We start from the raw sequence: 24,787 nt of genomic DNA, 5'->3' as shown, positions 1-24,787 counted from the left end.
AGGAGAATGGTTTTCCATTATTGTGTGAAGGCTAGTTATATTAGGCCTTACTATTTCAAGTTGAAAAATGACTTGTGGAAAATTAAATCTGGTGCAATAGTTGTTCAAACAGTTATTTAGATAGGCAAAAGAATAAGTTGAAAAATTATATTTCGATATAATTTTTATATCACATATCATAATTTAAGTATTTCATATCATTTCCTATTTTATTCATTTTAATTCTCTAATCTTGATATTTCATATCAAATTCAATCAAAATATTTCATATTATCATAATAAACTCACCTCAATAATTCAGCAACCAATAAACATGCATATGAAATCAAATATTTCTATCCTGAATCATAAAAGTACAAATCAAGGTTTCATGCATCACTCGTCAACGATTTTTGCTTTTCCTTTCCCTCTCAGCTATTCGATACTGTCATTAGCTACAAATAATTATAAAACATATTATACAATCAATATCTAGCCTAATTAGAATCAAATACCAAATTACACAAATTTTGTAATTTATTTAATTTAGTCCCTAAAACCGGATTTGGGTTACGCAAATTAGTCACAATTAATCACAATTAATCAATATCTTCTACAATTTAGTCCCTAGGTCTAATTAATCACAATTTCAGCTAAATTACTTATCCAAATTTTAATTAATCTATACACTAACTCCATAAATATCCCTATTTAATATTTACGAATTTGGGTTACGCAAATGGGGTCCCAAAACCACATTTTTCGATACCACTAAAAATTGGGTCGTTACATAAATAATATCACAGTGTTGTCATCAATATTAAGCTAGTGTTGCTTTGACTTGTGACACCAAGTCACTTAACAATATTATCAATATATACAATTGATGGGAAAATAATATGCATAATACAATTAAAATGTAAAAATTATATTACAATAAAGCTTTGGTTTAATGGTAAAGTTAAATGTTTTGTTGATGTAGGGGTTAATATGTAGTTTACCCATTGAACTTGTCCAAAAGTACCTAGTTGGTACTTGAACTTAGTTGATACCTAAACTTGTATTCTGTCATCTAGGTTGATACCTCTACAATAACACCGTTAGTTTATGCTAACGTGGCATTGATAGCCAATCTATTGGTGACGTATGACAACCTCTCAGTATGCCACGTGGTAGATATAAATTTAAATATATATAAATTAATAAAAAAATATAATTTTATTCATATCAAGGATGAACCTAGATAAAAATTTATACTTTTTTATTAATTAATTTAATTTTAAAGTTTTTTTTAAAAATTTATGCTCATCACATGCCATATTGAGAAGCTACCACGTGTCACCACTATATTGGCTATCAGTACATGTCAACACAAACTAACAGTGTTAGTGAGGAGGTACCAGCCTGGGTGACAGAATACAAGTTTAGGTACCCGTACCAACTAGGTAAAAAAGTTCAAGTACCAACTAGATACTTTTGGATAAGTTTAAAGGGCAAACTACATGTTAACCTTTTATGTAAATAGCGTGAGTTCAAATCTAACCACATGTAAATTTTTATTTGTTTTTTAAAATTAAAAAGATGAAAATGCTTTCGAATAATATAACTTATTTTAATTATGAACGTATATTTTTATAATTGCACTAATTGAATGGGTACCTAGTTTACTCATGACAACAATTCAATTACAGGATTAAATAATAGTATAAATGATTTTATTGTTATGAATATATTATTAAGTGGATGTCCATCATGATCAAAATAAAGTTTTGAATACGTAGAATACGAGAAAATATGTGATGTTTTCATGAGGAAGAGTAAATATGCGTTATATTCTTTTTTCCTTAACCGAGGTTTTGTCCCATTGGATTTTCCTGGTAAGGTTTTTAATGAGGCAACATATTATACGTATTATAGATTGTGTACTCTTTTTCCCTCGTTAGGTTTTTATCCCATAGGGTTTTTCCTAATAAGGTATTAATGAGGCACATTATTTACCAATGGACATCCAATGGGGAGTATTATGAATATCTTATTAAGAGCATGTCCATCACGATCAAGATAAAATTTTGGTATACTTTAAATTTTAATAGTTATTAGAATTAGATCTCTACTTCTTTTATACTTCTTATGCCTATAAATAGAGACTCTGATGAAACATTGTAACCACCCATTTTGATCAATAAAGTACACTCTTTGTTACTTTTATATTTTCTTTGTTCTTTATTCTCCCCATCTCTCTTTATTTTATAACATTTATCAAATTTTAATCGATTTTTCAGTTCTATTTTTTTGGCATAATGACTTATTTGGTCCTCTATCTTTACAAGAAAAGAAAGTTATTTTAGTCCACTATTTAATTTTTTTTACCTCTTTTAGCTCTTGAACTTACATTATTTGTCAAATCACCCAAAAATGTATAAAAAGTTAACGTTTGTTAACTTTGCTGATATGACATAAACGTGGATTGTCACGTGTTAACAATGAATTAATTTTCTAAAAATTTAAAAAATATTTTTGTACTTTTTTAACAATTTTAATACTTTATAAAATTTTAATACTTGAACTTTTTAAAATTTTTAAAATTATTTAATAACTGATATGTCACGTGTATGACATATCAACAAAATTAACAAACATTAATTTTTCCATTTATTTTGGAGTGATTTAACAAACAATGTAAGTTTAAAGACTAAAGTGGTAAAATAGCTAAAATCAATACATCAAATAATATGTTGTAAATCATTTAAATATTTCGTATAAAAAAAGTAGATAAAAACTTTAAAACTAAAAATATATAAAAAAAATGAAAATTTATTCTTATTTTTCTATTTGAATTAGATATATCTTCTAAAAATCAACTTGTTTCAAATATACATCATTTAAAAGAAATTAGAAAATTCTGGGGCATGTTACATACATATAATCAAAATGGATTCTAAACTAATGGTCTGTTTGATTGATGGGATTGATTTTCCGGAAAATCATTTCCAACTTTTTCAGCGTTTGATTGGCGGAAAATATTTTCCATTTGGAAAATGAACTCTAAAACAAAGAAAAATGGGTTACATTTTAGGGAAAATGTCTTACCCTTTCAATTTCCGTAAGACATTTTGCGTACTCTCCTCTCTATCGCCTCCTTCATTCCTTCCTTCATTTCCGGTAGAAAACTGCTTCTGTTTATCGATTTTCCAGTAACTTGTTTTTTTAATTATTCAATACTTATTTTTTAACACAATTACAAATAATTTATTTGATATTAATTTTTTTCAATTTATAACGATTAATATTGTAGCTTAATAATTGAGTATTATTATAAATAAATCATTGCAATATATGTAAAAATAATTTAAAATATAAAAATTTATTAATATATATTAATATATGTAAAAACAACTTTTCCGAAAAATATTTTCAAAAAATCTGCCAAGCAGCAGAAAATATTTTACACAGATTCAATCAAACACTAGAAAATATTTTCCAGTAAATCATTTTATAGAAAAGTAAAACATTTTCCAGAAATCATTTTACAAAAAATATTTTACTGGCAATCAAACAGACCCTAAATATATAAACATTTTATAAATTAATTAAAATAAAATAAAATCTTATGAAACCAGTGCCTCAAAGTTGGGGCAATCCCAGATTTCAATGACCTCCAAATGGGTAAGAGCAACCCAGACAGAGATCCCTCCTATTGCAATTTCCTCTAATTTCAGACTTGTACAGCAACTCAGCCAGAAATTTAAGAGACGAGAGGTTTTGCATCCCTTAAACAAAATATTTCAATGCCTTAGCAACCAAAGAAGTGCAAGAACTGAAGCGAATTCCAATTACCAGGTTGAATTTCCTCTACGAATACGAGGTTGATCAGACAGGCACTTGAAGCTTTGAAACATCAAATAATCTCTAAATGTCAGTAAGCTCTGAAGCTTATGGATAGACTTTGGAAGTCTACTAAAATTCCGCCACCTAATCATACAACATTCATACTCTCACTTGCATTCTTACCATTTGTTCCTATAATGCACAAACTAAACTGAACCAAGGATCAATTGAACCATAACACTTCACCTTTTAGATTTGTTAGACAATTGTGTTGTGTAATATAATGAATTCCCATTATCAAGGTATTGACATACTCATGATGACAAGAAATGTAAAAGGAGGAAGAACAGGGAAATGAAAGTGGGTGATCTAATATGTAATAATAATATAAACAAGAAGATACAGCTTTAACAAATGAAGAAACTAAATGAGGAAATTGGTGTCTAGAAACAGAGCAAGGGAGAGAGAGAGAGAGAGTTTATCCCCAATCCACAAAAGGAAGAGGTGGATATCCAGCCTCAGGCGGGGGCTTTAAGGATGGAGGCAGATTACCCCACGATATTGTCATACCATTTCCATTTCCCTCTACACCACCTATAACAATATAAACAAAACCCATCCTTACTTGCATTGCACTGCATAACCAAATATGAATTAATAAAACAGAGGGAGAAAAAAAACCTGGTGGTGCAGTTGAAAGTGGAGGATTTGGGGTCCGAGAATCATTGTTGGGATGGAAGTATTTACAGTTATCTCCGTACTGGCAAAATCCCTAAAACAGGAAAACCAAGTGCACTTGAATATTATATGATTGAAGTAAAAAAGAAACAAAAATGGCATTCCAAGAGGAGAAGAGAGGGATATTTACTGTATTAAGGAAGCGATTGCAGACGCCTTTCGAAAAGGGTGGTACCGAAGTTTGATAAAGATCTGCAATCACAAGCATGTGAATAAAAAAGCAGGAAGTAGGGGAGTTGGGAGAAAAGCAGTGAGTGAGAGAGTACCTTGGGCGTTTTGGGAGTGGAACCATTGAGCTTTGGCACGGAGGTGCTGGAGGCCCTGCAAGTGGCGTTTTCGAGCAGCAGGAGTGTCTTGAAATTGCTTATCGCAATAGTCGCAGTAATACTTCCCTAGCGGCATTCCTCTCTCTCTCTCTCTCTCTCTCTCTCTCTCTCTCTCTGATACTTGTTCTATTACTAATACTAGTCGATAACTGGAAGCCAAATCAGAGTAAAAGGGGAAAGGTTTCGGTTGTTTTCAGTGACAGCAAAGGGATGGAAAACTTTGTGTTGGGGCTTTTATAGGGTAGAATATTTTTGGGAGTATTTTGATTTTTATATTTTAAAAGGATATAGAATCCATGGTTATAGAGTTTTAAGAGAAGAAGAGGGCGTAAAGGGTAGGCTTGCGGTGTGAGATGGAAGAAGATGGAGATTTTTTTTCCGTGCAAGATGAAAATAATTTCTTAGGGATTTCTCTGTAAAAGCCTAGGCTTGCTGGGGGTAAGAAATTTTCTTTTCTGTTTCGGGATATTTCCAATATAATTCCTTCTTAGTTTGAGCTTCTTATAAATTTGTCCTTAGCTTGTTCTAATTCATTCCTCGGGCCTTGATCCAAATTGTTTCAATTCTCTAGTAAAACCCTTCAAAACCCATCTATGTGACTATGTCACCTATCCAGGCTCTCTCTCTCCCTATTCTTTTTTTTTTGGTTTTATGTACAGTGTAATTAAAGAAAGGTTCTTTTTGTGTTGTTTTGCAGGAGTTGGTTTTTTGGTAAGAAAGAGAAGTGGGACTGTTGAGAAAACATCATTGGCATCGGATTCAACCTCTTCAGTGTTTGGAGAGTAAGTAAAACACTAAGAATCCCATTATCCTCATTCATAACTATTATAGTTTCGCTGATTATCTTTGCCAGGTTTGATTGCATCTTCAAAACTACGTCTTTGTTGCGAGGTGATTTTGAAAGAAGAAATTTAAGAAAATAGAAGGTTTGAATTTGGTTTTCAAATTTCATAACTATCTCTGCTCTCTCTAACTGGCTATTAAGAAAAGCAGAATAACGAATTGTAGCAGTTGGCAAAATAACCATTGCCAAAACTACAATGTTTCGTTAAACGGTGTTTTTCCCAAAACGAGACGTTTAAGCAATCGTTGATTCCCCCCCTCAAATACAAAATGTCATAGTATTCTGCCCTTGTGACCCTTGAAGAGCATGTAAAGACAACACTAGAGTAGGAATCTCAACCATTTGATTTGCTACCTCTAATTGGTCAGGACAGTCTTGGAACTCCTCTGAAGTAGGACTTTTGGCATCAGTATCATGATCAACTTATGGTTCAATGATAAGCTGATATAATTAGGATTTGGAGCATTTGTGTCTTAGTGTATATTTGGAGCCATACAAAAAACAAAGCCCTTTCTTCCTTCTATCATCCATCTCGGCTTGAGAAAGAGATTTAGTGGGGACTCGTTGACCAGTATTGACCACACCACCAGAACCACCTACTGGTGAAAGGCCCCCATTACCATGATGCATTCTGGAAATAAGCAATAAAGGTTTACAAGGGCCTACTGCATTATTCACAAGTAATCACTTCCTAGAAGGTCTTAAGACAATATTTTCCACCTGTCTAGCTAAAATGTACCCCTTCAACCAAGGTTTGTGGCTTGAACAACTTAAGGTATTGTCTCAGGTTTTAAATTACTTGTGAAAATGCTTAGTGCATATGCTTCAGGCAAGTGGACTTGATTCAGGAAACTTACAAATCCATTATGAAACTGATCGGCAGATCCTTATTGCCTGAGTGAGACAAGTTTAGCCATATGATCAAGGAATGAGTCAGATCCAAAGCGCTCATTCAGGCCATTGGCATATAGTGTTAACATTAATGGGAGACAACATTAATGGCAAACAATACAAAGTGGTGCAAGTTTAGCACCCTAAAGTTGACTTTGAAAAAGTGGCATGGGATAATTTTTTTTTGGTCCTTGAGATAATGGGCTATTTATTGTTTGGTCCTTGAACCTCAACTATAAATAGGCCTTCTCATTTCTCATTTCAATCATCCCAACCAATCTTTCTCTCTTAGTTTTCTCTCTTCTCCCATTTGAGAATTCTTAAGGAATTCTATTTGTTTGTAATACTTTGGAGATAGTAAAGTTATCATCTGGTGTTAGTGCCCGAGGACGTAGGTATAATTTACCGAACCTCGTTAAATCTCTTGTGTTCTTTCTTGTCCTATTTTTCTTTCAATATTTGAGGGTATAATAGTAGTATTTAATTGTGCTATTAAATTACTATAGAAGGGATATTCTGTCTAAGGAAAGACTTGGTATTTAAGAGATCCATGTGATCCACCTCTCTTCCCTGAGAATTGAACTTTGTGTGATTTTTTAGTACAATAATTTACACGCTTCCGACCCTATTGGAACAACAAGTGGTATCAGAGCCGAAGGTTAATCGTAGTATGCTCTGTGGTTGCAGTTTGAACTGATCTTCCACATCAGAAAAGATTTCCTTAGGTATATTGAAAGATTATGGAGAAAACGGTCGGTGTAGGAGCTTCAACATCGTCCATGTGGACAAGACCGACAATTGCAAATGCAAGATTGGCCGTGGAGATCTTTGATGGCACGGGCCATTTTGGTATGTGGCAAAGTGAGGTTCTAGATGCCCTTTTTCAGCAGGGTCTAGACATTGCCATTGATGAAGAGAAACCAGATGATGTATAGGAGAAAGATTGGAAGGCGATCAATCGGTTGGCATGTGGCACAATTCGATCATGCCTTTCTCGAGAGCAGAGGTATGCTTTTTCAAAGGAGACTTCTGCAAATAAGTTGTGGGTGGCACTTGAAGAAAAATTTTTGAAGAAAAACAGTCAAAATAAGCTCCACTTGAAGAAAAGACTGTTTCGCTTCACATACGTCCCAAGTACCACAATGAATGATCACATCACCAAATTTAATCAGTTAGTCACTGATTTGCTGAATATGGATGAGACATTCAAAGATGAAGATTTGGCTTTGATGCTGTTGGGGTCACTTCCTGAGGAGTTTGAGTTCCTAGAAACTACTCTACTTCATGGCAGGAGTGATATATCTCTGAGCGAAGTCTGTGCGGCCTTATACAGTTATGAACAGAGAAAGAAGGACAAACAGAAAAACTCAATCAGAGATACAGAAGCTTTAGTAGTCCGAGGTCGTTCATACACTCGGAAGAAAACTCAAAAGGGGAGATCAAAATCAAAGTCCAGACTCGGGAAAGATGAATGTGCTTTTTGTCATGAGAAAGGCCACTGGAAGAAAAATTGTCCAAAGCTGAAGAATAAGGGAAAAGCTGCTGTAGATGCTTGTGTTGCTAAGCATGATACTAGTGACTCTGAACTATCACTGGTTGCATCATCATCGTCGTTCCATTCAGATGAGTGGATATTGGATTCGGGTTGTACCTATCATATGTCCCCTAACCGGGAGTGGTTCTCTGATTTAGTAGAACTAAATGGAGGAGTTGTTTATATGGGCAATGACAATGCCTGTAAAACTATTGGGATAAGTTCAATCCAATTAAAGAATAAAGATGGATCAACCAGAGTTCTGACTGATGTTCGGTACGTGCCCAGTTTGAAGAAAAATCTCATCTCATTGGGAGCCTTGGAATCCAATGGTTCAGTTGTTACTATGAGAGATGGGGTTTTGAAAGTGACATCTGGCGCACTTGTGATATTGAAGGGCATCAGGAAAAATAACTTGTATTACTACCAAGGTAGTACAGTTATTGGAGCAGTCGCTGCAGCTTCCGGTAACAAAGACTTGGACTCAATGCAGTTGTGGCATATGAAGTTGGGACATGCCAGCGAAAAATCCTTGCAAATTCTAGCAAAGCAAAGATTGTTGAAAGGTGCAAAGGCTTGCAAATTAAAATTTTGTGAGCACTGTGTTCTGGGAAAGCAAAAGAGAGTGAAATTCGGCACTGCTATCCATAATACAAAAGGTATTTTGGAATATATTCACTCAGATGTGTGGGGGCCTTCCAAAACACCTTCGTTGGGAGGAAAACACTACTTTGTTACTTTTGTTGATGACTTTTCCAGAAGAGTTTGGGTGTATACCATGAAAACTAAAGATGAAGTGCTTGGAGTTTTTCTTAAATGGAAAACTATGATCGAAAACCAGACTGGCAATAAAATCAAGCGGCTTAGGATGGACAATGGAGGGGAATATAAAAGTGATCCGTTCTTCGATGTGTGCCAAGAGTATGGTATTGTTCGACACTTCATAGTTAGGGATACACCACAACAGAATGGAGTGGCAGAGCGTATGAATCGAACATTGCTGGAGAAAGTTCGATGTATGTTGTCCAATGCTGGGTTGGGCAAGCAATTTTGGGCTGAGGCTGTGACATACGCTGGCCATCTTGTTAATCGTTTGCCATCATCTGCATTAGAAAGAAAAACTCCTATAGAGGTATGGTCTGGAAAACCGGCTACAGATTATGATTCCTTACATGTGTTTGGAACCACTGCATATTACCATGTGAAGGAGTCAAAGTTAGATCCGAGGGCAAAGAAAGCTCTCTTTATGGGAATCACTTCTAGAGTGAAGGGATTTCGTCTTTGGTGCTTAAGCACAAAGAAAATGATCTGTAGCAGAGATGTTACCTTTGATGAATCTGCCACATTGAAAATGTAGCAGATAAAGATATTCAGACGAGCAATACTCCACAGCAGGTGGAGTGTACTCCAAAACAGGTAGAGTTTGAGCAGATGGGGATTTGCCCAGTTAATAAGTCTAATTCTCCAGCCACAATGGAGGAATTAGAGGTTGAAGAGGTTCTGACCCAAGAACCACTAAGTACACCAGAACCAGTTGCAGTTGCAAGGCCACGGAGAGAAATTCGTAAACCTGCTCGATTTACTGATATGGTGGCCTACGCCCTTCCCGTTGTTGATGATATTCCTATCACTTATCAAGAAGCAATGCAAAGCTTAGAAAGTGATAAATGGAAAAGCGCCATGGATGAAGAAATGCAGTCTCTCCGGAAGAACAATACTTGGGAGTTGGCGCAATTACCAAAGGTAAAAGGGCAATCGGATGCAAGTGGGTATTCGCAAAGAAAGATGGATCTCCTAGCAAGAAGGATATTCGCTACAAGGCAAGATTGGTAGCTAAAGGCTACGCTCAGAAGGAGGGAATTGACTACAATGATGTCTTTTCCCCTGTTGTGAAGCATTCCTCCATTAGAATTTTGTTGGCCTTGGTAGCACAGTTGAATTTGGAACTAGCTCAACTTGATGTTAAGACGGCTTTCTTGCATGGTGAGTTAGAAGAGGAGATCTATATGACTCAGCCCGAAGGATACACAGATGCTGGTGGTAGAAATTGGGTTTGTAAGCTTAACAAATCGCTATATGGATTGAAGCAATCCCCGAGGCAGTGGTACAAGCGATTTGATAGCTTTATGAGAAGGCAGAAGTACACAAGAAGCAAATATGACAATTGTGTATATTTGCAGAAGCTGCATGACGGATCTTTCATTTATCTACTCTTGTATGTTGATGATATGTTAATCGCTTCGAAGAGCCAAAATGAGATAGATAAGCTGAAGGCTCAGTTGAATCAAGAGTTCGAGATGAAAGATCTAGGTGAGGCCAAGAAGATTCTCGGCATGGAGATAAGTAGAGATAGACCGAGAGGCAAGCTCTGTTTAAATCAGAAGCAATATCTGAAAAAGGTATTACAATGTTTTGGTGTAAATGAAAACACAAAACATGTAAGTACCCCACTTGCTTCTCATTTGAAACTTAGTGCTCAATTATCTCCGAAGACTGAAGATAAAAGAGAATATATGGCGAAAGTCCCATATGCTAATGCAGTTGGGAGTTTGATGTATGCGATGGTGTGTACGAGGCCTGACATTTCACAAGCTGTTGGAGTTGTGAGCAGGTATATGCATGATCTTGGAAAAGGACATTGGCAAGCTGTGAAATGGATTCTACGGTATCTTCGAAAAACCGTAGATGTTGGTTTAATTTTTGAACAGGATGAAGCACTTGGTCAGTTTGTAGTTGGATATGTTGATTCCGACTTTGCTGGTGATTTAGATAAACGTCGTTCAACTACGGGGTATCTGTTTACTCTTGCGAAAGCCCCAGTGAGTTGGAAGTCTACCTTACAGTCTACAGTAGCTGTGTCTACTACAGAGGCAGAATATATGGCAGTTACAGAAGCTGTTAAGGAGGCTATTTGGCTTAATGGATTGTTGAAAGACTTAGGAGTTGTTCAAAGTCACATAAGTTTATATTGTGACAGTCAGAGCGCTATTCATTTAGCGAAAAATCAAGTCTATCATTCAAGAACCAAGCATATCGACGTAAGATATCACTTTGTGCGGGAAGTCTTTGAAAAAGGAAAAATTCTACTTCAGAAGATTCCGACAGCAGATAATCCCGCAGATATGATGACCAAGGTGGTAACAACAATCAAGTTTAATCATTGTTTGAACTTGATTAACATCCTGAGAATTTGAGCAGCTTCAGGTGTATGGCGCTCGAGAGTGCATTTGTAGGCACTACAAAAGATAACTTTATCGAATTTGGGGAGTTGAAGGAAGTGTGTGAAGATGTGATTATCCTAATCAAATCTTCAAGGTGGAGATTGTTAACATTAATGGGAGACAACATTAATGGCAAACAATACAAAGTGGTGCAAGTTTAGCACCCTAAAGTTGACTTTGAAAAAGTGGCATGGGATAATTTTTTTTTGGTCCTTGAGATAATGGGCTATTTATTGTTTGGTCCTTGAACCTCAACTATAAATAGGCCTTCTCATTTCTCATTTCAATCATCCCAACCAATCTTTCTCTCTTAGTTTTCTCTCTTCTCCCATTTGAGAATTCTTAAGGAATTCTATTTGTTTGTAATACTTTGGAGATAGTAAAGTTATCATCTGGTGTTAGTACCCGAGGACGTAGGTATAATTTACCGAACCTCGTTAAATCTCTTGTGTTCTTTCTTGTCCTATTTTTCTTTCAATATTTGAGGGTATAATAGTAGTATTTAATTGTGCTATTAAATTACTATAGAAGGGATATTCTGTCTAAGGAAAGACTTGGTATTTAAGAGATCCATGTGATCCACCTCTCTTCCCTGGGAATTGAACTTTGTGTGATTTTTTAGTACAATAATTTACACGCTTCCGACCCTATTGGAACAACATATAGATCCCAGGTTACTTGATGTAACTCTCCCTGCCTCTGGACAAAGAAGTGATGCCAATCCAATGCCTTCCCTTCCAAATGCAACATCACCACTCGGAACTCTAGCATGGTCTCCTACCCCCTCATATTCGAAGTACTTTTCAAACTTAGACCACCACCTTCGAAAATTACTCCCATAAAAATGAGGACAATCTACTCTGAAAAGAGTACTCCCAACATCCAAGCTGCTCACACGAGAAGACGCACCAGTATGTCTCAGATCTAGTATGGGAGACACAACAAATTGTTCTCTTGATGGAAATCCTGGAGGACTCTCGCCTAGAATTCCCTTTCCTTTGTTTGAAACCAAACCAGTAACCACAATAAGAGGAGTTTGGCTAAAGTACTGCTCAAACAGAGAGTGGAGCTTTGAACGAAGCTCGGGTCTTACCTCAGAACGAACCTCATTATTAATTCTTTCCTGGAAGTCCTTAAGAGGTGTATCAATCCTTATGCTCAGTTGATTGAACTTTGCTTGCAACTATGTAAGCTCATTCTGAATCAGTGTCATATCTTTCTGAAGCCTGGTTGTAATGCCCTCAGTAGCCATGAGAATCGACGAGGCTCTGATACATTTGTGGCGAGGTGATTTTGAAAGAAGAAATTTAAGAAAATAGAAGGTGAGAAAGAGAGAAACGAGAGAGAAGAAAATTGAATATGGTTTTCAAATTTCATAACTACCTCTGCTCTCTCTAATTGGCTATTAAGAAAAGCAGAATAACGGATGGTAACAGTTGGCAGAATAATCATTGCCAAAATTACACCGTTTCCTTAAACGGTGTTTTTCCCAACCCCCCCACCCCCCTCAAATACAAAACGCACCGTACTACTAAAAGAATACCAAAACATTACAATAAAAAGTAATTAAGAGTAATTAACAGAAATATGAAATGACAGTTACAATTGCATTCCATAACAGTCTTTTTCATTGGATAATCTTTTGCCTATATTTCTATTTCCATTTTTCTTTTTGTTTATGAAGATAGAAATGATAATTATGTCCCCAGATGATCGAAACTGAACATACATTGCCATTTTATTCTCTTTTCAATGAGACTCCAAGTCAGTTATATTGTACTACCAACTCATCTCTGGTTCAACCAAAACCTTCCCTTTTTGTTAAATCCCTTCAAAACTCATCTCTATCTCACCTGTCAAAAGAAAACCCATTAATTTATGTACTCAGAAGAAATAAGTCCTTGTTAAATTTTCATTGAGTCAAGAGTGTATATATTTTTAATTGAATCCCATTCAGATTTGAGGCATGGAAAGCATCTAAGGAGGATTTGGCAATTCACCTAAAAGAGAACAAAAACTTGTCCAATTACATTGCTTTTCTAGATAACTGACGGCCATGAGGAGAACATTGTGCAACTTATTTTTCTATAAAGCAGAATCCCTGCAAGACATAAGACTGAACTGATAAACCTTCCTCTCAGAGTCCTAGCGCCTTGAAAAAAAAACTACTTTGCTTTGTTTCTTTGTTTAGAAGAAAAATGGCTGTTAATTTTGTTATGCAATCATCTCTGGTTCAACCAAAACCTTCACTTTCTCTTAAAACCCTTCAAAATCCATCTCTGCCTCAACTATCCAGGCTCTCTCCTCCATCAAGTCTCTCTCTTCCTCTATCTTCTTTTCTATCGAATTTTTTTGGGTGTACTGTGTAATCAAAGAAAGGTTCTTTTTTGTTTTTTTCTTTGTTGTGTTTTGCAGGAGTTGGTTTCTTGCTAACAAAGAGAAGTGGGGTTGTTGGAAAATTATCAACGCCGTCAGCTGTACCGTATTCAGCCTTTTCAGTGTTGGAGACTGTTAAACAATAGTATAAAGATTGTTAGTCTGTTATCAAATCTGTTAAGTAGTTGGTTAGGAGCAGTTATATAAACTTCATCAATATGTTCATTCAAGAGAGGGAATATTGATTAAAGAATTACACTATAGTTTATCTTTCTGTTCATACATATTTTGCATAGTATCTAACAGAGACTAAGCAAGACAGCCAGAATCCCATTATACTCATTGACAACTATGATAGTTTTTTCACTCCCAATCTCATTTTCATAGCTAATCGTTTGCCTTTCTTAATTGCCCTGCTTTAAGACTTGATTCTAGATATGCTGTTTGATTGCTTACAAATCGTGAGGAAAACGACAGGTAACAGAATTATTGATTAGCAGGTTTATAGTAAATTTATTGTACTTGTGTGTGAAAGAATATATTCATGCTTGTAAATGATCTAGAAAGAAAATCCTGAACTGTTGAATTTTTCTTTTTTGGTCTAATTTTAGTTCTTTCTTTGAAAGTAAAGGATTATTTTTCAAAACTATTTACCTCAACGAAATTGTTGCAACTTTATTATCAGTAAGAAACATGATATGTCAAAAGTGATTCCTGCTGAATGAATATTCATATGGTGTAGTGAACTCAATTCAGCATCTTCGATACTGTTGGTCACTTGGTTTAATGGTCTTTGACCAATGAATATCAATAGCATGAGACAGTTTTTTATGTTTATGGTGCTAGAAATTGGTCAAAGATTTCCCCCCGACAAGGACAAGCACAAGCACAAGCACTGAGAAACCAACTATTAGGGAATAGAGTGAAATCTTGCTTCCAATGTTGGGAATCATCCTTACTTCAATCTTGTCTTTGTCCTTTTAAGCAGTAGACATGGCTCATTTGATTGCCGCCTTATGAAAGGGGTAAAAGGAGTTGATAATAATTTTCTGATCTAGAAATGTTGCCTTACGAATTTTTTTGTTTGATTGCTTTTAGTCTTTTCTGAGTTGTGCTATTGACTAATTACAGAAAACCCTCAGAATTTACATATTACTTTGCAGTATTTGGGAGAGCTTGGATGTAGTCTCAAGGTTTGTCGGAATGATGAGTTAACCGTGGAAGAGTTGAAAAGTTAAGAATTTTAGCCTTTTGACTAGTACAATACTATGTATAACATGATGGTCACTCGGGTGGTGGATGGTTATTAATTATCTTATATCTAGAGATTTTATTCACATAATGACTAGTTCTCCTGTTATATTGTAGGAAAAACCCTAGGGGAGTGCTCATCTCCCCTGGTCCAGGTACTAGTTTGCCGTATTAACCAAAGCATAAGAACCTGTCGTATTTCAGCGTTTTAAACACTTTGTTTCCATTGAACAGGCACGCTCAAAAACTCCAGAACATTATTGCAAACAGTTTTGGAGCTTGGACGATTGTACCATTGTTAGGTGTTTCTACGGGAATGTGGTGCATTTGTGAGGCTTTCAGAGGTGAGTGTTCAAGGATAGCTTATGTAACTGTTATTCATTTTAATTCAGGATCTTTCTACATTATCTCAATATTTATTCCATAGTCGTGTATGTCTATCATGAAGCTGGGCTGCTTGCTGGTGGGATCTTAACATTATTTGTTTGACTTCATTGTAAAATTCAGGAAAGACAGTACGTTCTCCATATGGTCTTAAACTGGGCGACAGTTGTTGTGTATATTATTATGATGAGAAGGAAGCTGGGTTGTTTACAGGATTGCCAAAGTATATACTTCTTGGCCCACAATTTTTCCTTTTTAAATTCTTAAAGTGTGCTTAAATTATGTGCTCAAACTATCAATACAGTCAAATTTGTTTCTTGAGCTCTCTTTTACCTTTCAAGTATAGGGACTCCTTAATAGCACTTTTCCCCTAACAAGTTTCAACTGTTAGGAAATTTTGTTTACTTTATAGGCAAAATAGTGGATAAGGAGCTGTAAAACATGTTTCAATTTCCACTTTTTTTTTTCCAATGCCCCTTGAGAGGGATTCTACACCCTGTCAGCTTTTGTTTACCAATGCTAGATGGTTCCAATAGGTCAGAAAATCAGTAGAGCTCTATACAGCATGTTACACATAATGTGCATGGTTGACTACTTATGTAGCTAATCATGTCCTAAATTTGTTGGCCATTGAAAAACTAGTGGTATGAAAAAAATCTTATCTTCGTTAAAATCTCACATTAGCAAACTGAATTTGAGAAAGGTACAGAAGAAGAGCCATTTTAATTAGTGAAGTCTATGTTTCAGATTTGCAAATCACCCTGCCGCTTTCAGACCTAGGTTTAGCTATGAGATTGGCAATGAAAGGGTGTTGAGAGTGAGGAGTCTATAAATATACCGAAAAAGAAGCCCAGTCATATGAAGTTCATATAGTGTCTAAGGGTATATAGTCACTGTTGAGCATGTTGCAATGCTTACTTGGGAAACTAAAACCAATCTCTCTCAGAAAACTGCACCTTGCTTCCCTCACAACCACCCCTAGCCCCCATGTGAGAATGTAATATACTATTACTGTGCGGCATACTTGGTCAAAACCTCCCTTTTCTGCTACTATCCTTCTTTATTTTTACTAGACATTTGGAAGCTCTATTAAATTACTCTTAAAAACAGTTTCCAATTTATTTCATTAATTACACCTCAGATTATCAGCAATTCTTACTAAGTTTGTGCCTTTTCCAGCCCATTCCAAGCTGGCAGAGGTCCCGATGCCTTTCTTGATATGGATAGTTTTCCTTTGGAAGCACTCAAGGTTACTGCTTTTACAGAAGATGGACTGATAATGGCTGCTCGGCACAAGATATACAAGTATCTACATGTAAGACCGCTGTCTATTTTACTTATAACGTATTAGCTCAATGATTTTCAGAATGAGAACAAACACCTACAGTCAAATTGACAACTAACTGATTGGCTGGTAAGATTGTATTTGCTGTGATGTAACTGATTTCTTTACATAAATTAGATGCACTCCTAATTGATAGAATCACTATAATTATATCTGGAATAATTGGAGTATCAATATAAGGTTAAATTCCCTGGCACCATAATTTTAATCTCTGGAGAATCATAGCTCAACCATGATATATGTTTGACCAATTGCTTGTTTTAAGAATCATCTAATAAGGTTCTTTCTGCAATGTGCTTTATTCTCCTAATTTTATTAAGTTTATATTGATTTTTCTAGTGGTGTCTTCTTTTTTTGGCCAAAATGGTGTCTTCTTGTATACATGCACTTGCAGACATCGATACCTTTTAAATTTCAGTATGAAAATGTTAACTAACAACCTATTTTATGTTGAAAACCAAAATGTCACTTGTTTTCATATTTATCAAAAAGTCTCTCGTCTCTTAGTTACCTCTGTTCTGTTCTGACATTACTGCCTAGAGATATCAATGTAATAGCATCTCTAATGGCATCATAGATTCATAGGAGTACCCTTTCTTGACTTCAGTGCCTTAGACATGACACCTTTGGGTTTTTGCAGCATTTTAGGAATTAAAATAGCTATTTTTTCATCTTAATTATACCCCTATATTAACCCCCATCACTGCTAAGAACATTTCTTCAATTCTAACATCGTCGTTATGAGACGGTCGATGATGTTGTTCACACTATGATCTCCACATCTTCCACATACATTCCTTCATTCAGTTTTAGCAATTTGTGTATACCTCTATATGATTTGATTCCATAGTCTGGTTATAGATAAAAGAAACTAAAGCTACCATCATAAAACAAGCACTTTTAACAAGTTCTTTATGTCATCTTTTTCCTCCTTTTATCACAAACCAAGAGTCGAGGAAAAGAAGGGTCCCAAAAAAAGCCTTATGCAGAGGCTGTCCCTCATTGTTATGCTTATTTTCCACTTACTGAAGTATTACTATATCAATCTTTTCCATTTACTTCTCTTTACGCTCATTAAGTTGATTGAAAACCGTAGGGTGTTCATTTCAGTCAGGAGAGCATCATAACCTCTGAAGGCAAAATAATTGTTCAGAATTTCATCAAACTGATAGAGAGAAAGGAGGCAGCTGAATCCCAGAACTAGAGATCTTGTTCTTTACTGATATACTTTGGTGGTAAATGTAAGTTTGGTAGTAGAATTCGAAATTAGTTGGAGTCGTATTTGTGTTGAGAACTTTTCTGAATGCATCTCCTCTTGTTGCTGGAAAGCATCTTCTGGACATTTTGCTTTTGGACTATCATTTATATTTCTTAACAGCTGTTTCTTATAGAAGAAAAGAAAAATCTTGGACATAACACACCATGGCATCGTGTAAATGATTTACATGATATTTCTTACATTCATCTACTTTACATGGATTAGTAAGAGGAAGGGTTATACATACATGTGATACTATTGGACAAAGTCAAATTTTAGGGTTTATAGCAGGTATGTATATTGATATTGCACTTGTTAGCTTGTGTTAATCAAATCCATTTTCTTTGATTTCTTTCACTGTTAGGGAAATGCAGGTTACAATCTGTAGCAATCAAAGATATCTGCTTTAAAAGATAGTGAGATGTAGCCTTTTCTTTTTGAGCTTTGCACATGATTTATGTCAGTGCATATGGATAACTATGAATTATTATTATGTGGTCTAAAATACTGGGATTTCTTCATTTTTTTTCATTTCAATTTTACTCAATGAGGTTGCAATTCCAGTTCAGAATTGGCTGTCAAATGATATTGGAATCTAAGCACAAGTTGTTCCAAAAATTTGTGACCTCTATTCTTCACCTTATGATTTTGTGCAAATGCTTTACATTTAATGCCCCTTGGAATGGATGAATTTATGTTCTGTAGTGGGCGAAATCAAGATTTTTTTTTAATTATAAAATTTTAGATGTCAAAGTTATTTTTTTTTGTTAAAGGGTTTAAATTAAATTATTAGTTTTTGTAGGGCTCAAAAATAAAATTTAGTAATATTTTTTAAAAGTATATCTCCCCAACTTGTCACATCTAACCCTCCTTAGATTCCAACTACCCAATGGCATATACATATTGATCAGCAACATGCTAACAGACATAGAGATAACCCCAAACTTTGGACATTAAATGCAACAATTTTGGGTGCTGCAGATGTCTCTTTGAACCACCAAGAGGGAAAGCAGAAAATGATACTTAAATTAACTTTTTAAAAAATAAAGATGTTTTAAATCTGCTAAAGTATTTTATTGCATCAATAACAAAAATGGACAGCGAAACCTAAAACGGTATGGAACTATACACATACCCTCCACATCATTGAACATATATAATGACTCATATCACCCTCAATATATATATGTATATGTGCTGTGCTCTGCAGTCTTCCCCCTCTCTCTATACACAAAACTGATCCCCAAGCTGAATGAAAAGGAGAGGAAAACAATGGTCAAAGGTCTTTCATCAGATGGAATCAGCCTCAGACCGGCTTGCTCGCATATGGTGGTGTCGTTTCCCATGGTGGCGCCTGCCTCCTCCAAATGTGACAGGGTCAAACTTCTTCAGTCTTTCAGCTTCTCGGGGATTGATCACACACTCCGGAGGAGCAACCTTGTATCTGGTTTGGTCATAGCAGTAAGAGTATGTCATGTGCTTCCTCCTAAAGCTATCCATCTTGCTTCTTTGTGATGGGGTGATACTGGTTGTAAGTTGTTCCCAACTTTGCGTGCCGTCACACCTCTTGGACGAAAACTCGATTGGATCAACTGCGCAGCCGTGCAAGACTAAATCGGAGAATTCCGCTACATAAGGAGCATATTTGTAATTGACTCTATATTTGCCACCATTAGTAGCCCAATCAGATCCATCCCATATTGTAGCATACAATGACATTGGCTTAGAGGGGAAATCTCCACCCATTTCAGCTGTTCTTTTGAACTCTCTAATGGGGATATTGTCTACATAAAATCTGCAAGCAAAAATAATTACCATCAAAAACAAAACCAACAATTTAGTTATGGTGGTATTAGAAGAAAAACTGGATGGATGTAAGAAGGGATGCCATTACAAGCAAAACCAGACTTCATATCGTGTAATATATAAACATCCCAAAATAAGAAACTTACCCTACATCACAATACAACCATCACATCAAAACCATAACTCTTCAAAACAGCATGTTCAGCACTTACTCATACAATGTTCATAGGTTAAAAAAGTTGTGGTTGGAGCAGAGCAGCATAACTAAAGGATTTAACCATTTGAGGAAAAAGGAAAGCAACACAACAAAAAATTATAGGAGAGATGGTGGGGGCAATGCTTAAAGGGTAATATTCCCATATCCATGTTTGTGATTGGGTCGGATGTCCAACACGAGTATTTGGGGATATAGATTGTGAATGCTTACATGATGTGAGAAGCAGTCCAGAGAATAGTGTAGTGATGGAAATCATCAGCAGGATCAAACCAGAGATTGTATCTCTCTTCTCTGCCAGCACTGGTGCTTCCATTGCCATAAATATTGGTCTGAATCCTCCAATTTTTTCCTCTAATGTTACCCAAGAACTCAAAATCTATTTCATCATGGTTCTTCTCGAACATATCACCATTTGACATCTGTTTATCACATAAATTAAAATCCATATTCAGGAAAATGAATTTCATTTATGAAAGAAGCCATCTCCTTCAACATGAAAAAACCATCTGGAAATTCTAATTAACCTGAGATAAGTTGAACATGTTCATAGTCATATCCATGTGTATTTTGATCAGATTCTTGAATAAAAATTTGAATTTTTTGTGACTTGAAAAGAAAAACCAAAGTCTTTATTCAAGACCCTATTCAAACTCCAAGTTGAACCATGAGAGGAAAGTGAAAAAAACAGTGACAAACTCATCTGAGTCTCATTAGTATCAGAATTAAAAAAAGAACAGATTAATTGACACTAAACAGCAACCATGAGCTTAAAAGGACTGTTGAGAGAGCTTCTAAAATAATTAAATGTTAGATAAATAGATTTTAATATAAAAAAAAGGAAAGAGATTAATGCAGAACATAGGTAAACTCACATAGAAAGCAACCACAACTCCAGCAGTGTAATCAGCAGGTAACTTTATTGAAGCACTGAAGTAACCATGCAAGTAAAGGTCTTGTGACACAAACCCCGACCCTGTTTTTCACCAGCATCAAAAGCAAAAAAATGTTTCCTTTTTAATGAAACAACAAAGAAAAAAAGAAGAACCCAAATCAGCAAAAAAGAAACATACCTGTTCTTTCGTTCAAAGACAAGTGAACAGCTTTACCATCTCTATGGATAACTAGATTATCATCCCCAAACAACTGATTATATCCTTCATCGAATGAAAGAATTGGGAGCCCTTTTCCAGACCCAGAAGCAACAATAGAAACCAAACTAAAAAAAACCAAAAACAAACAAGAACCCAGATAAGGTAACTTCATCACCATTTTTTAAAAAAAAATCCTCTCTGGAATATGTGGTTGTAAATTTAGGGTGTTTGAAAATAAAGATTATATATGAAGAGAAAGAGTATTATGGAAGAAGAGGGGGAAGAGATTGTTGAGAATGAAAGAAGAAGAAAGGAATAATAATATGAATAATCTCTCTACAGCTATGAGAACCAAAAAAGGTTAATAAAAATTGAAAAGAAAGACAATATAGCAGGTCATTTTATTGGGAGACTGAGCAGGTGTTAGCTGTTCATATGTAGACAGGTTTTTTTTTTTTTCAAATTATTCTCCCATTTTCTTTTTCTTACTTTTTCATTTTCAACATCATTTTCCATCATATTTTAGAAATTTTATTTTTTATTTTAAAAATCATATTAATGCTTCATGGGGTTTTTTTCCTAATAATTTTTAGTGAAAGGAGGTTTGAGAAATCAGTCAAGAGTCAGAACTGAGAATTCAGAACAGAGTCAGTAGGCATGAACTCTTTTTACTAGCATGTCCATGTCCTAAAACTAAAGACTTGTTCTCCCTAGCATTTTAATGGTGAACTTTTTTGACGATTTGACGATTTGAGTTTTCTCAACATGATTTTTGATCTCAAATCGAAGTAACAAAGATTTTTTATTTTGTGAGACGGATGTTTGATTTATCGTCTCAAGATCTTAAATTGCTAGAGGCGAAGGCAAGACCAAAAACTAATAAATTTGATATAAAAGCCCTTCAAATTTTATAAAATCATAAGTTAATGTAATGATAATATTATACCATGCTTCCAAATCATTATTCATTTTTAACCCCTAAAGTAATTTTTATTATTTTCATATTTTTTTTATTCAGTTACTATTTACATTTTAAAAAATCAATTTAACCTTAACTCGGTTGAGATGGGCGTTATTGATAATACAAGAGAACATGTGTTCGAGTGTGCTAAAATGTATTATACTTCTATTTATGGTTTAGAAAAAGACTATAAATAATTCTAACATTGTGTCAAAAAGAACAGATACAACCACAACCTATAATAAGATTGTTCAAAAAAAAACACTGATTTTTTAATTTAATGTCTCACATAGTTGAATTTTTGAAACTTGAATAGTTGAAAACGAAGAGCTTAAAGAAATACAAGGTTCTTGTGAAGCATTTAAATTCACAAATATGCAAATACGATATTCGGAATTTCAAATTCATGAAAATATTTTCATGTAATATTCAAATGGGTGTTCATCTTTATCCCACCCACATATTGCCAAGGAGATTGGCTCAACTTTATCTTTAAAATTACTATCTTAAATATCACAATACATTGAATTCATACATATATATATTGCGTATCCAAAGAGGACTTTAGTTATAGGGTTTGGATTTTCAATACTTACATACAAATCTTTAAAAATATAATCATAATTCGGAGTTTCGATTATATCTATTTAAGGGTTTAAAAATCTTGTTTTAATCAAAGTCAAATAGTAGAATGTAGTTCTTTATGGACTCTACTTGTGCGGTATGGCCCGTACTACGGGGGCGAACGTCGCAACCCCAGCCCAGTTTTGAGCTTAATTCGCCCCTATAGATCTCCTTATTTTACCACTGGATTTATTTCTTCAACAAGTGATGAGATTCGGGTTACACAAACTCCAACACTAATCATATATTGGAATTTAATTTTTATACTTTTAGTTTTAGGAATTTAATCTCTTTATTTTTCGAATTTTGAAATTTTAGGTCTATTTGTTAATATCGTTAAAATGCTTCAGTCGAATTTATTGGTATGATATTTTAAAATTTTTAAAAAAAAATACTCACTTGGTATTCCTGTAATGGACATGAATTTAATAGAGAGTTTTAACAATGTTAACGATTCTTAAAAGTTCGCATAAACATTTTAATTTTGAGATAAGCATTTAATTTAACTAATGATATTATAAAAGTTGAGGTACCAAATTATGTCGAAATTAAAGTATAAAGATTAAATCTCAAATTTGAATGAAGTAAAGAGATCGAAACTAAAATTTAACCGTTCTTACATAATCTCAAAAATAGAAAGATTAGAATTGAAATTTCACCATTATATTATTATATTATAAGATATTATTGTGTCATGTAATTGTAATTGTATTATTATTATTCAAACACAATTCTATTCGATTAAAAGTGATATTCAAATAAAACTTTCCTAATATTATCAACTCTAAAATTTAAATTTAATCCAAATACTCGAAAATTTTTCATTTTATAGGGGCCTGGGTCCCTGCTAGCCCCTGGTTTCGCCCCTGCCCATACCATTTGAATGTTTACATAGTATTTCTAAGATACTTTTTATATTTATTTTCATATTCCTAATTTTATCCTTACTAAAAAATCTTGATACTTACTTAAGGAATTGACTTAAAAACCACTTTTTCTATAAATTATGAGTTAATACCCGAGATTTATGTCTTTAAAACAAACCTTAATTACTTTGAAAAAGATAACCCCACCTCTTAAAAACTATTAAAATAAACTACTTTGTTTCCCTTATATGTATTATTATTATTTCATTTTAAGGTACTCATCAAAGTGAGTTTAATGATTAATTTCCCATATTTTTCTAGGTCGGTAGACGCTGACTATGGATTTTAAAGTTGTTCTCCATACTCAAAACGAAGATCAAACTCTTAACCATTGATTAAAGTAGGAGAAACCCTTAACATTTCACTTAACCCGTGGTTAAGTATTATCATTTTTAAAAAAAATATTAATTTAAATTATATAAACTTTTTACATATTTTTTTCATCTACGTGTATAAATTTACTTGGTCACTTTATCCCTCATTCAAGGCTCCCAAAGCTTGAAAATTGAACTTTGAATTTTTTTTCTTTATGAAAAAGGTTGAAGTTTTGAAAGAGGGATAAAGTGTCAAAAGCTTTGCTATAATAATAAGTAAAGAATAAAATTAATCAACTGGACAAAGACAAGAGTGAGCAATGTCAAAGAAAGTGTGATAAAATGTAAATCATTAGGGGTAAAAATAATGATTGCAATGACTTTTGGGGGGCCTAAAACAGATTTTTCCTTTTAATATTTAAATATTATCGAGATAAAATGAACCAAATTTGGGTTTAATATTAAACTAAAAGTAAACCATAAAAACTTTTTTTTTTCAGAATTCATCTATTTTTACCAATTGAATAAAAAAAGGTTGGATTAAAAATCGGTTGAGATACCGGTTTAGGGTAGGGGTGTTCAAATGGTTAACCGGAACGGTTAATCAAAGTGAATTAATCAAAATTTTTAATTATTTAATTGTTAATCGAACCGTAATTTAAAAAAAATTAACCGGACCGAAATATTACAGAATTAACTAAAATTTATATTTTTTTTGTTAAAACAAGTATAAAACATACAAAAAAATTGATTTCATTTGACCGAATTAACCGAATTAAAACTACATATAATTTATATTATTAATTATTAAGTTCGGTTAATTTTGAATTGAATTAACCGATAATCAAACTTCTAAAAAATCATTAACCGACC

General features: G+C 34.3%; 2 protein-coding genes, 1 non-coding gene and 1 pseudogene across 4 annotated transcripts; 2 read left to right on the top strand and 2 right to left on the bottom strand.

The window, feature by feature from the left end:
• Positions 1 to 4,158: 4,158 nt before the first annotated feature.
• On the bottom strand, positions 4,159 to 5,339 carry LOC107918744 (zinc finger CCCH domain-containing protein 3). 2 transcript variants are annotated; one of them, XM_041109955.1, is made up of 4 exons: positions 4,812 to 5,339; positions 4,676 to 4,737; positions 4,489 to 4,579; positions 4,159 to 4,401 (listed from the first exon to the last, which is right to left on the bottom strand). In XM_041109955.1, the coding sequence occupies exons 1-4, from the start codon at positions 4,945 to 4,947 to the stop codon at positions 4,286 to 4,288; spliced, it is 405 nt and encodes a 134-aa protein (XP_040965889.1). In that variant the 5' UTR covers positions 4,948 to 5,339; the 3' UTR covers positions 4,159 to 4,285. The 2 variants fall into 2 exon arrangements, with proteins under 2 accessions (XP_040965889.1, XP_040965888.1); XM_041109954.1 differs by having other exon boundaries at positions 4,159 to 4,579; positions 4,812 to 5,333.
• Positions 5,340 to 13,046: 7,707 nt separating this feature from the next.
• On the top strand, positions 13,047 to 13,143 carry LOC121226024 (small nucleolar RNA Z103). The gene has a single exon (XR_005923923.1). It is a non-coding gene; the product is annotated as a small nucleolar RNA Z103 (small nucleolar RNA).
• Positions 13,144 to 13,559: 416 nt separating this feature from the next.
• Positions 13,560 to 18,045, top strand: LOC107919451 (anthranilate synthase beta subunit 2, chloroplastic-like; annotated as a pseudogene).
• Positions 18,046 to 19,025: 980 nt separating this feature from the next.
• LOC107920492 (probable xyloglucan endotransglucosylase/hydrolase protein 28) lies at positions 19,026 to 21,949 on the bottom strand. The gene is made up of 4 exons (XM_016850233.2): positions 21,069 to 21,949; positions 20,871 to 20,971; positions 20,209 to 20,417; positions 19,026 to 19,770 (listed from the first exon to the last, which is right to left on the bottom strand). Exons 1-4 carry the CDS (start codon positions 21,265 to 21,267, stop codon positions 19,266 to 19,268), a joined length of 1,014 nt encoding a protein of 337 aa, XP_016705722.2. The 5' UTR covers positions 21,268 to 21,949; the 3' UTR covers positions 19,026 to 19,265.
• Positions 21,950 to 24,787: the final 2,838 nt, after the last annotated feature.

Source organism: Gossypium hirsutum, chromosome D13 (genome assembly GCF_007990345.1).
Source record: "Gossypium hirsutum isolate 1008001.06 chromosome D13, Gossypium_hirsutum_v2.1, whole genome shotgun sequence".
NCBI classification, from domain to species: domain Eukaryota; kingdom Viridiplantae; phylum Streptophyta; class Magnoliopsida; order Malvales; family Malvaceae; genus Gossypium; species Gossypium hirsutum.
The sequence above is the reverse complement of the archived record's forward strand: the minus strand, read 5'-3'. Positions and strand labels throughout refer to the sequence as shown.